This window comes from Haplochromis burtoni, unplaced genomic scaffold (assembly GCF_018398535.1).
Source record: "Haplochromis burtoni strain Fernald_Lab_line unplaced genomic scaffold, NCSU_Asbu1 Contig_190, whole genome shotgun sequence".
Taxonomy (NCBI): domain Eukaryota; kingdom Metazoa; phylum Chordata; class Actinopteri; order Cichliformes; family Cichlidae; genus Haplochromis; species Haplochromis burtoni.
Window position 1 is genome coordinate 158905 of NW_024582551.1, and position 16752 is coordinate 175656.

Sequence of the window (16752 nt, forward strand, 5' to 3'; positions counted from 1 at the left end):
GTCGAGACCAAGACGAGACCAAGACCACGTAAAAGTGGTCTCGAGACCGGTCTCGAGACCAAGACCGGTCTCGAGACATCCAACTCTAGTTTCAGCCTCTCCAGACAGCCACGGCGAGAGGGGGGGCTCGCTCAACACGAGTCCAGTCTCAGCTCCTCTTTGACCTCCACAGCTGAGGCTTTGAATGCGGGATTGTTGTTTGGACACAGATTCATGTTAGAAACGCTCCAGCTTCATGCAGCTGTCCACGATGCAGCGTTCTCCTAAACGCTGCTCGGAGGGCACAAACTGTCCTCAGCGCGCCTGCAGAGCGTCAGCTCTATAATGTCCTCATCAGCGAGGAGAACCTCCTGCATGTGTGACACCAGTTTGAACTAGAAAGCATGAGGCCCTTCATTCTTTAACATCAAACATCTACGGTCCATAGAGCCAACAGGAAAGAGCCGCTCACGCTCCGCGTAGATACAGTTGGAGGTCCGTGTAACCAGAGCTGGACCTCGCTTCAATCAGCCTGTCACTGGAGCGCTGATGACCTCCACATGCCTCGCATTAGAATAACCCTCCCCCAAATCCGCCTCCACTCACAGGGCCTCGAGCATTTGGCCCGTGATTAAACACAGCTCTGAAATACGCTCGTGGGCGAACACATGTTCATACATGTAGACGGAGAGAGGGAGGCGTGAGCGTCCAATAAATGAAGCCCACACAGATCCAGAGCTGCTTTTGCTGCCTGGAGGACGAAGCAGATTTATCTGCAGCACCTTGGAAAAGAATCGAGAGGAGTTTGAAATCTTTATTAGCTGCAATCAGCTGGTGAAATTCACTGGAAGTGTGTGGCAGCAGGAGACGGGAGGAAACCATGACTCAGGACAGATCACTAACATATTAAACTCTTTATTCATCGGGAACTAAAAGCCAGTAAAACCTTCTGGTTTGTAGTAGCCACGCCCAAATCCTCACTCATCCAGGACGCACGTTAGTCAGATACGTTATTTTGGTTTCACGGCTCACCTGCACGTCGTGCACGATTGTGTCGCCGTGTGAACAATTCGTCCAAGACGATGGTCCTCTGTCAGTAAACAACGTTCTTCGTTCTCACTGCTGTTCGTGAATCATGCGAGGACGTGCACGCCGCCCACGCCTCTGATAGAGATCTAACAGGTCCGTCCCTGCTGGGACAGGCAGGAGAAGATGGACGGCTGTGCAGCGGTAACAGCAAACACCCGAAGCTAATGAGGCTCATTAATCCCACAACTCTGATTAAAGTGCATCAGAGCGGCTCACCTGTGTGTGGATGACCGTCCTCTCGTCGCCTCGGTGAACCCAGCCCGTTCTGCTTTGGAGAACCTCTCGGGCTCCTCCAGATGTGATGACCTTCTGGCGTGGACCTCGGTCTTCAGGTCAGCCCACAGTCAGACCGGACAGTAGCACTCGCTTTGGTCTTCTGGAGGTCGTTCGTTGCAGTATCACAGTGTAATCCTGCCACTGCTTCCCTGTGGGACATGAACCTTTCTCCGGGTCGTCCTCGGCACACTGCAGTCTGACTTGAAGGTGTCTCTTCTGCAGAAGTTTTTGGCGTCCGTTCCTCTGCAGGGTTCTAGCGATCGTCTCCTTTGAGACTAAGATTCTCATCTGGGCTGACCCGTTCGCTCGCTTCTTCTCAGCTCTTTAGACTCATCGATTTTTCATCGTCATACATCCACCTCCTGCTGTGTGAGCATCACCAGATCTTTGTCTCAACGCCGGATCTGATTTCTTTTGTTTTTGTCCTGATGTTCTCTCAGTGACAGCTCCAACCTGTTTCGTACTGTGCCTCAGTTTGAACTTTGTTCACAGCAGTGCTTCGTGCTGTGAGTCACTTAATAAAACTGATCCTGGTGATTTTATAATTCTGTGCAAATAGAAAACGTTTGTTTGAAATGCTTTGCAGAAAAAAAGCACAAATGCAAACAACGTGTTGACAGCTTCTTAAACTGTTGACATGTGGATTCTGTCATCTGTGCTTTATGGTCTGATTTGCATGTAAAATTTCTGAATGTGTTTGGTTAGCATGTGGCTAAATGCATGCTAACCATGACCCAAACCTGCAACACCAGTCTGCTCCTCTCATCGTTCACTCCTCAGTGTTTGTCCTGCTCTTCTAATGATGGTAACTGAACACGGACAGATTAAATACTGATGTTGTTTTGTTGTGAGGTGATCTGAGCAGGAGTTCAGGGAGGACAGAGTTTGAAATGAGGAAGTAAACAGAGAGCAGAGACTTTATGGAGGCGGGCGTGAGACAAGAAAGTAGAGAGGCAGTAAAAACCGGCAGGGAGCTCCTCTGCATCTGAAGCACCATCGTCCAGAGAACATTTAAAATATTCTCTCATTCATCCGGCCTGTGATGTGGCCAGACACTGTCTGCTGCCTACAGATCTCAGGAAATGGCACCGTGAGGCCGTGAGGAGAGCCAGATGATGCTCTGAAGTCTTCTGGCTGCAAACACCAGAAAGAGTCTGACTCATCTGGCTGCTGAGGCTGTGGAGCTGCACGCGGAGATATCGCGTTTGGCCCAACGACAGCAGAAACCAGCCGAGGATGTCTGAGGGTTTAGCCTGTTTTACACAGACTGTATATAAAAGATGGACATAGCCACTGGTTGGTGTGGTGCTGACGGTGGATACGAGTAAGTGAAGGACACAGAAGCATTTCATTAACCTTAGAGCGTACCCCTCGATCATCTCGCTCGTCCTTTCTGCTCTAACGGGATTCGTTTCCAGAATTATCCTCATGGTTTTAATTACATCCGAGCTGAAACCAGCGACTGAGACCTCATAGTTCCCTGAGCTGTCAGACCAGAAACACTTCAATACAGGAGTCGCCCCCTGCTGGACATTAGAAAGAACCCAGGTTTAACCCGCTAACAGGCTTCCCGCCTGGATGCTACGGATGCTGCTCCATCTGGATTCACAAAATGCTTTTGACTAAATTACAATTTCCTGATTCCTGCTGGCTCCTCCCCTGCCGTGTCCCCGACTCCACGGCAACGCTGATGTTATTCAAACTGAGCGTCACATCTTATTTCCTGTCAGTGCGCTCACACACGCCGAGTTTTAATAGTTTCCCCGTGTCTGACACTGGTTTACAGACGTCGCACAGACGTGATTGGTGACCTCGCAGCTGTCGGTCGATGATTTGTAGCTTTTATTGCGGTGCTGCGGTTCTGGTTTCACAGCACCCCGAGGAGATGAGTTCATGGCTGCGAGCAGGAATGTGTCGTTTCAATAATTATACTGAAACTTTCAACATCAGTGGGCGAGACACGCTCAGCAAACCATTTCAGCTTGATTAAAAACTGACCAATCAGGACGCTCCATCATCATCATTATGAGCTAGCATCTCACGTCTCAGCTCAGAAGCGGGGCTGGAAGTGATTTACTTTACTGGATGCAGGAATTTTTGGATGGCTTCTTTACTGTTACAAGATTGGGAAACATCAGATGATTCCTGTCATATCTTGACATGCAAATCCATATTTCCTGTGTGTGTGGAGGGAGGGTTCATCCTCGGCTGCAGATGCAGACTGTGGACCGTTCTCCTGATGCATGCTAGTTTTGATTTTCATGCCTTACGAACACTGTGTGCATTAATAAACAACATGTCGTCCATTCATGTTCATTCATGAACAATTTATTAGACGAATCCTTCAAACCTTTATTTAAAAAATTTAAGTTACACATAATTGTCCAATAATTTAACCTGGACGATTGTAAGTATCTTAACTGGGGCTGAAATATCCCATAATTATCATAAATATTCTTCCTCCCCTCGTGTCTCTGCTGTGTTTCTGTCTCTGTTATATAACGAAATCCTGTTTTGGCACAAAAAGCTTCTGCAAACATCTACTCAGCCTCACGTTCCTCGTGGAGCAGATGTTTGAAGCAGCTCCCGCTGTGATGGAGCTGCTTCCAGATGTGAAACAGACTCTGTTTCTGTCGCAGGTACAGAGAAACCCGATCCAGCATGGAGTGGAGGCGGGCTGCTCTGGTCGGCCTCATCATGGCGGCGTGTTTCTGCAGCAGCGGCGCTCAGACAACAGGTGGGTGTGATTATGCAGCTTATGGCTCCACTTCCTGCGTCCTGGTGAAAGTATGACATCAGTGGAAGCTGTTTATACCATCCATACACACACACACACACACACACAAACACACACACACACACACACACACACAGGTAAGTTTTGAAGTTCACACACGGAGCACTAACCCTGCACAGGAATGTGTTTGCAGCTGAGCACGTGCACACGCACAATTAACAAGCTCACAAACGCACAAACACAAAGCTTCGACGGGTGTCTGGTTGCATAAAACATTTTCCTTCTTAGGTCTCAGGCTCCAGATTAAAACTTCCTCCACTGATCCTGTCGTTCCAGCATCGCTGCCACACAGAAACATTTAGTATCTGTTTAACCACAAATCACTTCTCCAACATTATGTAGAGCTGGACGTTTAGGTGCAGTCCATGGTCGCTGTCAGTAATTAAACTAATACATAAGTTATCCCTGAAAAATGTAGCATTAACTTGTGGATGATGACTGGAAATAAAAAAGCAGATTGAAGTTAGCAGCGTGTAGCCAGGAAATGTGATTCGTCAGCAGTGCTGAGACGTCTGCACAAGGGATGAAGTCCACTAGAAGACAGAATACATGTGTGTGAATGAGAGGGGGGCAGGTGAACATGCAGGAGCAGAAATGGTGAAGGTTTAACATCCACAGGACAGAGTGCAGGCAGGGTGGAGCGGGTGGAGGCAAATGTGACTGAAGGATAGCAGCAAGAGTGAAAGGGAAGGTTCAAGGATGGAGGTGAGACTTGGGACAGTGGAGCTGAGCTGAAGGTGTTCAGTGAGCAGGATGGAGGGAGGGTGGAGAATGAAGATGCAGCTGCAGGCAGGAGAAGAGGAAGACGCTGGGATAGGTTGAGGTGGATGCAGATGATCCACTGTGAGCAGCAGAGAGAAGGAAGGCCCGGTGCGTGGCTCTGATTGGCTCCTCGGGGTGTGTCCCCTTCTTCTCCACACGCCCGTTTTACCATAATCAAGCTGCTGATGAGGGAGCAGTTTTCTGGGTTTGAAAAGTTGTCCAGCAGCTGTACTTTAAAAAGGGCCTCTGTAAAAATAGATCTGACTCGCTCTTATTCACCAACGGTATCTATTAAAAATGGGTGAACCTGACCTGTAGTGCTGTCATTGGGCCTTTGCTGTATTACAACTGGAGCACGCTCACGTTTAACGTGTTCAAGGTGTTTCTGAGACGGCCCCGAATTATTAGGGTTAGTGTGGAAATGTTTTTGCAACCAGGCACATGAATGAGATGAGAGGGTTAAAGGTCGGGGTTTCGTTAGCAGTCAGGTCACTGCTAACGGAAGCAAAGCTTTCTGAAGGCAACCAACACCAGCTGTAAGCCACACGCCGCTTTTTCTCATTTTCCTCACGCTTTTCCACCCTGAAGGTGAGTGCTGTCAGCAAGCATCCCTGCTGCAGTCCAGAGGCTTTTCACGAGCTGGCGGCAACATGCCCATTTTTCTTTTCCAGCAGTCACATGGCACAGCCCACCTCTGTTGTCTATAAGCCACGCTGACACCTCACGTTGCCAAATGTCCTCAGCTACTGAGAGATTTCCTTTTAGCGTCCAGCAGTTCTTCCCCGTGACTTAAAGACCTTTCCTCTTAGTCTGTACCGAAGAGGCCGTGGCAGACATCGTCTTCCTGGTCGATGGCTCGTGGAGCATCGGCGCCGAGAACTTTGAGCAGATCCGCCAGTTTCTGTTCACGCTGGTCGATAGCTTTGATGTCAGCCCTGATCACGTCCGCATCGGCCTTGTCCAGTACAGTGACAATCCACTCACAGAGTTTCTGCTCAACACCTTTGAGAACAAGGAGGACATCCTCAACAACATCATCAAACTGCCTTACAGGGGGGGCGGCACCATGACCGGTAAAGGCTTGGAATTCATGTCGAACGAACACTTTGTGGGGAAAGCTGGAAGCCGAGCTGCGCAGAAAGTGCCGCAAATTGCTGTGGTGATCACTGATGGCAAATCCCAAGACGATGTAGAGTCTCATGCTAAGAACCTGAGGAGAAGAGGGATTGTTTTGTATGCAATTGGTATCAAAGATGCAGATGCAAGCCAGCTGAGGGAGATTGCAAATGACGATCAGCATGTTTACAGTGTGTCAGATTTTGCAGCGCTGCAGGGAATTTCTCAGAACATCATCCAGACGCTATGCACAACTGTAGAAGAAGCCAAACGACAACTCCTGCAACTGTCTCCAGGTAAACCCCAAAAGCTTGATTCTGTTCATCTGGACATGGTGTTTTCAGAACGTTTGGTCACTCATCCAGGTGACTTTATCGGTCTCAGCTGACTGCAGGTTTGAAACCAGCCCGCTGACTAACAATGGGCTCATGAACTAACAGGTTCATCATCATAAACATGCAAACTGTCGTCTCAAGGTAAAATAAGTCTGAGTAGAAAAGTGTTATATGAGAACCAGTCCATTAACCATTTATTAAATATAAAACCGGGAAAGCCCCGCCCAAAGTTTTTATCTTTCTCGAGAAATGTAGGTTTCACTGACTTTCCTCTCGTGTTCCTGACTTTCTTCTTCTTCTTTTCCAGAATGTGCCAGAGCCACCGTGGCAGACATCGTCTTCCTGGTTGACAGCTCAACTAGCATTGGCGTTGATAACTTTGAGGAAATTAGGCAGTTTCTCCGAAGTTTCATTTTAGGCCTTGACATCGGCCCTGACAAAATTCGGATTGGCTTGGCTCAGTATAGCGACGAGACCTACCAGGAGTTTCTGCTGAAAGATCACATGGACAAGGATTCTCTGCTGGCTGAAGTCGATCAGTTTCCATATCGAACAGGAGGCACAGAAACAGGAAAGGCCATTGACTTCCTCCAGTCAGTGTACTTCACTCAGGAGGCAGGGAGCCGGGCGAGCCAGCGAGTTCCTCAGTTTGCTGTAGTCATCACAGACGGGGACTCCACGGATGACGTAGTCGAGCCCGCCAAGCGCCTGCGCGATCAAGGAGTTATCATATTTGCCATTGGGGTGGGAGATGTTAACAAGCAGCAGCTCGAGTCTATCGTAAACCTACCTGCACACCACTTCCTTTACACTATCGATAGCTACCAGGCTCTACAGCGGCTAACAGACAGTCTGCTGCAAACTGTATGCATCTCCGTGGAGAGTCGGAGTCAAGGTGAGACAAAGAAAACGTCCTTACAGAATTGTTTATTATAAGAGAAGGAAATAAATACCTGAATGCTGCTTAGTTCTATTTTCACTGGTCAGGGATTTAAAATGTAACTGCGTCAGAGGATTTCTGCTCAGTTTGCATTGATAGCAATCGGGAACGTATCGGCTGATCATTTAGAGATGTTAGTCGAGTTACCCGCAAGCTGCAGCGGAACCCCTGAAGGCTTTTCTCATCCACCACTCAATGTGTATGAAACAGATACGTTCTTTGCTTTAAAGCGAATAGAAAGAAAACCCCCGACAGTCAAAGACAACATGTTTTCAGTGTAACAAATGCCACCCCTCGTTCAAACGTGATTGGTCAGTAGCACGTGGACTCTAACGTTAGATTTTCTGACATTCTTAATTCAGTCTTTATTATTTATTATAATTGAAGAAATTAGGTTGCTTAACTTACACTTCCTTATTTTTAATGACATTATGACCAGTTTTTCTTTTTTTTTAACTGGTTAACCATCACTGCTGACTATAACTTCTTTAGGTAAACTTAACGGACCATTGTCCAGCCTTGCTGGAGCCCATTGCAGCATAACTAAGGGAGGATTCAGGGTCACCTGGTCCAGCCCTAACTATATGCTTTAGCAAAAAGGAAAGTTTGAAGCCTAATCTTGAAAGTAGAGATAGTGTCTGTCTCCTGAATCCAAACTGGAAGCTGGTTCCACAGAAGAGGGGCCTGAAAACTGAAGGCTCTGCCTCCCATTCTACTTTTAAATACTCTAGGAACAACAAGTAGGCCTGCAGAGCGAGAGCCAAGTGCTCTAATAGGGTGATATGGTACTACAAGGTCATTAAGATAAGATGGGGCCTGATTATTTAAGACCTTGTATGTGAGGAGCAGGATTTTGAATTCTGGATTTAACAGGAAGCCAAAACAGGAGAAATCTGCTCTCTCTTTCTAGTCCCTGTCAGTATATTATAGCACCTAAGTTAGTACCCTAATATGGAGAATATGATCCGTCGTGCTGTGTCCTCTCTGAGTGGTTTTGGAAAAAACACAAAAAAGGAAATTAGAAGCAACAAATGCATGGCTCTGAGACAGCGTGTGTCCAATTTTAAAAATATTGTGCAGATGAAAGAGAATCGTGCCATCCAGGGCAGGGTTGTGGTTACAAACTGAAATTAAAACGACAACAATTCCAAACCTTTGTCTTTTAGACCTGCAGGTAGTTTAATTTCATATAAATGGAAATGCATATAATAATAGTGAAGGACTGTTTTCTTCTTAATTTACAGCGTTGGCAGAAAAGTTTGCAGACATTTTCTTCCTGGTGGACAGTGGCATCAGTCAAGCAGATTTCCAGCAGGTCAGAACCATCCTGGTCCGACTGGTCAATCAACTCAACATTGGAGCTTCTGGCAACCGTCTCGGACTGGCCCAGTACGGTACGGTTACCAAAGTGGAGTTTCTCCTTAATGCTTTCCAAACCAAAGAGGCGACGCTCACTGGTGTAAGGTCCTTCCGCCAGAGCCGACTTAAGCCCAATCAGCCACGCAACCTGGGCAGCGCACTGGAGTACGCCAGCTCTAATTTCTTCACAAATGAATCAGGAAGTCGGGCATCCCAAGGCTTCCGACAGTTTCTGGTTGTTCTAAGTGGAAAAGACTCAGATGATCCAGTTTTTAAGCAGACACGTCTGATCAAATCACTAGGAGTAACTACCGTGGGAGTGAGCTTCGGTGCATCAATGGACGAAATGCGTGTAATAGCCACGGCGCCGTACGTGTACGAGTCTACCTTCAATGCAGTGCCCACCCTAAAGACCATTTTTGAAAGAGAGGAAGAGGAGATCACTCTCACTCAAGGTGAAAAGTCTTTACTTTCATTATTGTTGTCATCAGTCATAAAATCAACTCCTGTGCATGTTTGAAAAAGGTTATTCACAAAGGAACAGTCACGTAAATTACCTGTTTTATTAACTTTAATCTTGATGATAAACTTATCCTGCTGGAAACGCCAGCATGCTGTGGCGAGAACATCTGAGATGTCTTCATGCTTCCATATTTTCACCCCAGGACATCAAATATTTTAACATTTATTTTTACTTTCACGTTTTCAGTCTGTTAGATGCAGACTGACCTTCCCTGCAGAGAAATCACAGCCTTCCAGTCAGATGAAGTCTGTTGTTGTGAGAAAGTCACAGCTTTATCATATGCTAGCTTTAGACAGTGCAAACACAAGGTGACAGCTTGTGTTAAATGTACCACTTCACAGCATAGATGTGTTTATTAGTTGCATTTAAATGTGACAGTCATTCATGAGTGGAAAGCCAGCCTGTATGGGTGGTAAGAGACAACTGTTGCTAGCTTCACGGGCAGTAGAACCGACATCATTGAGATATATTTAACCGAAACTCTGTTACACTTCAACATCGTCAAAACGCTTGAAATGCTAGTGTCATTTCTCAATTCAATTCAATTCAATTCAATTTTATTTATATAGCGCCAAATCACAACAAAAGTCACCTCAAGGCGCTTCATAGATACAGAGAAAAACCCAACAATCATATGACCCCCTATGAGCAGCACTTTGGCGACAGTGGGAAGGAAAAACTCCCTTTTAACAGGAAGAAACCTCTAGCAGAACCAGGCTCAAGGAGGGGCGGGGCCATCTGCTGTGATTGGTTGGGGTAAGAGAAGGAAGACAGGACAGGATTCTCAGCATGTAGTGGGTGTCCCACTGTGACTGCCTACATGAGTTATTAAAACAAATAACATGGATCTGTTTGTTCTAATGATCCTCGACAGTATATGTGGACTAATTCTTTAGTTTGATTGCGGAATATGAGGGCAATACAGAAACAGGCACCCTGGATGGGAAACCTTTATTAGCTGTCACGTACCTGGAATTCTGTGCCAAAGAAACAACATCCAACCAAATGACCTACTAGCAACACATATTTAACCCTAATTCCAAAAAGTGTGATGCTGTGTACTGAGATGTGAGGTTGTATTCTGCTGTTATTCCCATTTTGTACAGCATCCCAACCTTTGTGGAACTGGGGTGAAGCTGCACATTAACAAAAAGCAAAAAGAATTAGTGTGGCGTCATCGTCACATCCTGAATCAGAATGCTTGAGTGATAACGAGATTATGATTCCCTTTACAGACTGCAAAGCAGCCAAACTGGCGGACTTCGTCTTCATCGTGGACGAGTCGGGAAGCATCGGCTCTGAGAACTTCGACCTGGTGCGCTCTTTCCTGCTGTCCATTGTCAGCGGCTTTGACGTCGGTGACAAGAGAGTCCGGGTGGGTATCGTTACGTACAGCGACCAAGCCACAGCGCTGGTCTACCTCAACAGCTTTAATGAAACGGACAGTTTGCTGAATTTCATCAAAATCCTGCCTTATCGCGGAGGTGGTACAAACACCGGAGCTGCCCTCAACTTCACTCGCGAAAATATTTTCACGGAGGACGCTGGAAGCAGGAAAGATAAGGGCGTTCAGCAGGTGGCGGTCGTGATCACAGACGGCAAATCGCAGGATAACGTCACCGAGGCGGCAGCTGCTCTCCGCCGTGCTGGCGTCACCGTTTACGCTGTGGGAGTCCAAAGTGCCAACGAGGCTGAACTGAACCAGATAGCGTCCCACCCCCCCAACAAGCACGTGTTCATAGTGGACACTTTTGACAAGCTGAAAGGTCTGAAGAAGAACCTGCAGAAGACTCTTTGCTATAACATCATTCACCAGGCGGTCTCAGTCAGCACAAGAAGAGCTGGCATCAAAGAAGGTGTGGACCAGCATGTTCTTACACTTTCATGACTTAACTTGAACATCATGACTTCTTTAACAAATTTAAAGGTGCAAAACTCAGAATGTTTGCTTTTCCTTTCCAGGCTGCGTGCAGACCGATGAAGCAGACATGTTCTTCCTGATCGACCACTCGGGAAGCATTCACCCCAATGACTTCTATGACATGAAGAAGTTCATCATTGAGTTTATTAATACCTTCCGTATCGGGCCTCAGCATATCCGAATGGGCGTTGCCAAATACGCAGATTCGCCAAACCTGGAATTTGATCTGACCGATTACACAGATGCATCCACGCTGGAGAAAGCTGTGGAGGAAATTAGACAAGTAGGCGGCGGCACACAGACGGGGCAGGCCCTGGAATTCATGAGTCCACACTTTGAGAGAGCTGTGGTCACTCGTGGTCACAAAGTCCCCGAGTTCCTGGTGGTCATCACGGATGGAAAATCTCAGGATGAGGTCAAGGTTCCAGCAGAGCGACTGAGGAAGCAGGGTGTCATTGTCTACGCCATTGGGGTGAACAAAGCCGACGTGCCTGAGCTGCAAGAGATTTCCGGTGACCCCAAGAGGACTTTCTTTGTCAATAATTTTGATGCCTTAAAGAGGATCAAAGATGAAATCATCACAGATATCTGTTCTACAGACGGTGAGGGGAAATGAACCACACTCATGTTACAAATGCATGTCTAGAGGTTACAAGCAGCACATACTGCAGGTGCATTTTTTTAATTTTCAGTGTTTAAGTCATTGTATATCTCATTGGGTTTAAGTTTAATGAAAACAGCCGTATAAAACTGCCGTATTCAGCCTTAAACCAGTAGTTAAGAGTAGAATGAAACTGAAATAAGCAAAGTGAAAGGAGAACAGATTTTACTGATGACATAAATCGTTGGATATCAGGGAGTTCGTCACCTTAACAGAAATGAGTTTTTACACTGAGAAAGACACTGTTAAGTGTTAGCATAAAATACTGAATTAATATGCATGAAATTGTCTTATCTACTTATCAAATGCCACCAGAGGAATAAGATAAAAGTGAGCAAATATTAGCCAAAATGTATCTATACAGACAGATATATAGATATAATATGCTGCACATGGTCAGAGAAGGCTGGACAAGAGCCGTTCAACACAGGACACCTTTGTTTCTTGAAACAGGGTAATTATTATTTAACATACAAGCAGCGATGCTAACATGGATGTGCTACTCTGCCTACAGTTTGTAAAGATATACCAGGCGACCTCGTCTTCTTGATTGACAGCTCTGGAAGCATCTATGCCGAAGACTACACAAAAATGAAAGAGTTCATGAAATCGGTCATTAGGAAGTCCATCATTGGGAAGAATGAGGTGCACGTAGGCGTCATGCAGTTCAGCACTGTCCAAAGCCTCGAGTTCCCACTCAACGTCCACTACAGCAAAGAAGAAATGTCGACAGCCATCGATAGCATGGAGCAGATGGGTGGAGGCACGTACACGGGCAAAGCCATAAGAGAAGTATCTCAGTATTTTGATGCAGCCAGAGGAGGACGGCCCAGCCTGAGGCAGAGGCTAGTGGTCATAACAGATGGCGAGGCCCAAGATGCAGTTAAACGCCCCGCTGAAGATCTGAGGGCCAAAGGAGTGGTGGTCTACGCCATTGGAGTGGTGGACGCCAACACCACCCAGCTGCTCGAGATCAGTGGATCCCCAGATAGGATGTATGCTGAGAGGGACTTTGATGCTTTGAAGGACTTGGAGAGTCAAGTGGCTTTGGAGCTCTGTGATCCGGAGAGAGGTGAGAGGAGACTGGGACCAACCCGAAACGTGAACTATATCCTTGTTTTTGTAAATATAAAAATCTTTACAGTTTGCAGTCTAGTGCCAGGCAGCAGGGATGAGATCATTCAAGTCTGAGGCTTCTTACTTTAACAGGTTAATGCAGTAGTCTGCCAGTTAATGGGCTCCTTGCTCTAATGAGAAGGATCCTGTTCTGTAATATGTGTTTGTGTAAAGACAGGAAAGATTTCGTCATTCGTCCACTCATCTTTCCAAGGAGGAAAGGACTCCTCTTTGAATACATATTTGTTGAGTCCCACATTAAAAGGGTCCTCTGTTTTTCCGACCTGTGTAACATGAGAACTACAGTATTATAATGAGGTCAATGTGGTGGTTAGGGATGAATTCAGTTTTATTCATACAGCGCCAAATCACAACATCAGTCGGCTCACGGTGCTTTATACTGTAAGGTAGACCCCACAATAATACACACAGAGAAACCCCAACAATCATATGACCCCCTATGAGCAGCACTTTGGCGACAGTGGGAAGGAAAAACTCCCTTTTAACAGGAAGAAACCTCAGGCAGAACCAGGCTCAGGGAGGGGCGGGGCCATCTGCTGTGATTGGTTGGGGTGAGAGAAGGAAGACAGGATAAAGACATGCTGTGGAAGAGAGACAGAGGTGATTTTAGCAGCATTATAGATTAGCGGGGAACTTCTGGAGCAGATCAGGGACTTTCTGTTTGGGTGTTTGCAGCTTTCTTTCAGTGGCTCCAGTTTCTTCCACCATTAAAACCTATTGTGGTACATCAACCCTACATGATAAAGAGATCCTCGTCACCTTCACTTTAATATTTTAACCTTCTAGGACTTGACGTCTGCATATGTGGACATCACATTTTGGGTTTTTTAGACCACAATACTTAATATTTTTCTACAAGGGCCTAATATCCACTTACGAGGACATTACACTGCTCTATAAAAATTAAAAACGAATATCATTCTTCTCAGAAACAAAAAAATTGGTAAAAAGAAAATGTTTTTTACATTCATCAGGTCTTGATCAGCCCAAATAGCAAAGAGAAATTAAAAATGCATGCCATGAAAGGGTTTGGGTCTTAGGAGGTTTTAAAGAGCTGTTCCTTGACGTTCCTGCTCCCATTCCCTCTGACCAAACATTTGTGCTTTTTACCACCAGAATGCAAGAAGACAGAAAGAGCTGACATCATTTTCTTGGTGGACGGCTCCACAAGCATAACCCTGGAAAAGTTTCGAAGCATGCAGAAGTTCATGCAGTCGATGGTGAACCAAACCACAGTTGGCAAAGACCTGACCCGCTTCGGTGTCATCCTCTACGCGAATGAACCCAAGTCTATTTTCACTCTCAATCAGTTCAGCTCCAAGCAGGAGGTTTCCCAGGCCATAAAGGCTCTCAAATCCCCGTATGGAGACACGTACACTGGCAAGGCTTTGAAATATGCTCTACAGTTCTTTGATGCTAACTATGGTGGACGGGCAGAGCTGCAGGTGCCTCAGATCCTCATGGTAATTACCGATGGCGATGCTACTGACCCACACAGTCTGGATGAACCATCTGTGGCTCTGAGAAACAAAGGGGTCACTGTCTTCAGTATTGGAGTAGAAGGAGCCAACAAGAAACAGCTGGAGGTCATGGCTGGTCAAGATAAAGCCAGAGTTTTTTACGTGGATAACTTTGACGCCCTGGAAAAACTCTACAAAAACATCACGCAAGTCCTGTGCAACTCCACCAAACCAGGTAAGCAACTAAACTTCTAATTACATCAGGCCAAAGAAAATGGATTTGCAAGGATACAATAAATGATTATACTAACAGCACATTTCTGAATTTCAGACTTGACGTAAATAATCCTCAAATTGATTGAGAAGAAGCGTTTTAAAACACGATTCTTCTCACATCATTGTAAGAAAAGCAAGCAGGAAGATTTTATGTTGGCAACAGTAACTTCAGAAGTTTTCTGGGTTTTTTCACTCATTAGTTCAGATATTTCTACAGTCAGTACAGCATACTGGATGTCTTTAAACACCAACATGACACTGATAAATCTGTGATTAGCAAAGGCTCACAAACATCTGACCGAAGTTTGGAAAACAAAGTGGATCACTTTATAGCTTTATAGCACTTGTTTCCACAGCCTGTATGGGAGCATCCCACAGATACTAATTAGTGCATAATAAAGTCCCCAAATTTCACTCAGCGCAACTGGAGCTCAGATTTCTTGATAAGTCTGTTAGTACTATTAACCTAACAGCAGCCATATTATTGGTTGGTACACTATTGCATTAAAAATGCTTCAGTTCAAAGAATTAGCTGTTCAATTCAATTTTATTTATATAGCGCCAAATCACAACAACAGTCACCTCAAGGCGCTTCATATTTGTACAGTAAAAGATGTCAAAGATGCTACCCCCCTAATAATGCAAATAATAATGCAAACTACCTTCTTAATAATACCTAAAGGCCCATGTGTCACAATCCGCGAGGCTGACTGTGTGTAGCGTGAAAGGTGGACACAAAACGAAACAAAACGTGACTTGAATGACCAAACACGAGCCGTTTATTGAGGCTGGCAAGGCTAACAATAAACGAAACTGGGTGAGCTAAATTAAATAAAAGCCTACAACAGGAACATGGCCCTGACCTGAAAACTTGACATGAACTCTTGGCCTACAACGCAACCGATCTGACAATGACACCCTGAAAACAGAGGACTTAAATACACAGGAGGTGATTAAGGGAAGTGGGAACACATGGGCGAACAGCTGACTGACAGGAGGCTAATGACAGGACAGGGGAAGTGAAACTAAATACAATGAACAAAGAACACACACCGCCTTCAAAATAAAACAGGAAACATGAGACACAGACATGACAATACAAACTTGATAACATAAGACATGCAGCATGAAACACAAAGGGTGAGGGAATACAGGGGCAGAAAACACAAGGCGTCTAATAACCAGATGAACTTTGCTAATCTAACGACCTTAAACATAAACAACATCCACGTGTTTATTTCTGCTGTCACGTTTTAACGTGGGTGTCAAAGGGACTGACTCGCTGCTGGAGCCTCTGCTGGATGTTAGAGGAACTGCAGTTTTTGGCACGAGTCTAAATTTTTAACCCCGGGGATAACAATTACAAACAACTAACCATCACCATCATACGTGTAGAGCACCGAATGTGTTTGAAATGTGAGTTTCATGCCATCGTCACAAAAATAATCTGTATTTGTCAACAAAAGAACATGAAGAGCCTCCACACAGGGTGTGGTCCACGTCTCTAATATCTGCGTTTTCATTTACAGTTTGTGAAAAGCGAAGTGCTGACCTGGTCTTCCTAGTTGATCAGTCGGGTAGTATTAACCAAGCTGACTACGCCATCATGAAGAACTTCACCATAGATCTCATCAACAGCTTCAAAGTCAGTGAAGATTTAGTTCGCGCTGGGTTTGCCCAGTTCAGCGACATTTTTCAACACGAGTTTTACCTCAACCAGTTCTACACTGAGAAGGAAATGTCGGATCACATCTTGAAAATGAGTCAGCGTGGGGGAGGAACCAACATCGGACTGGCACTGACTTCCATTAAGGAGTATTTTCAGGCATTGCGGGGCAGTCGTAAATCTGAAGGCATCTCCCAGAATTTGGTGTTGATCACAGATGGAGAATCGCAAGATGATGTTGAAGACCCTGCCATCGAACTGAGGGATCTAGGAATCGAGGTGTTTGCTATCGGCATTGGCGATGTCCACATTCTGGAGCTGCTGCAGATCACCGGCACACCGGAGACGCTCTTCACTGTGCAGAACTTTGGCAGCTTGGAAAATATCAAGCAAAAGGTGGTCGACACCATCTGCAAATCCAAACCCATCAAAACTCGATCATGTGAGTTTGAAAA

General features: G+C 45.7%; 1 protein-coding gene across 1 annotated transcript in view; it reads left to right on the forward strand.

Annotated features, from left to right (window-relative positions):
- Positions 1-16752, forward strand: part of col6a4a (collagen, type VI, alpha 4a) — a gene marked incomplete in the record, with an annotated part of 91012 nt that overhangs the window by 28295 nt on the left and 45965 nt on the right. The window contains 8 exon segments of the mRNA XM_042225963.1: positions 3984-4081; positions 5713-6315; positions 6662-7249; positions 8539-9108; positions 10412-11032; positions 11139-11699; positions 12273-12830; positions 14012-14590. Coding sequence (XP_042081897.1) covers positions 4006-4081; positions 5713-6315; positions 6662-7249; positions 8539-9108; positions 10412-11032; positions 11139-11699; positions 12273-12830; positions 14012-14590 — 4156 coding nt within the window.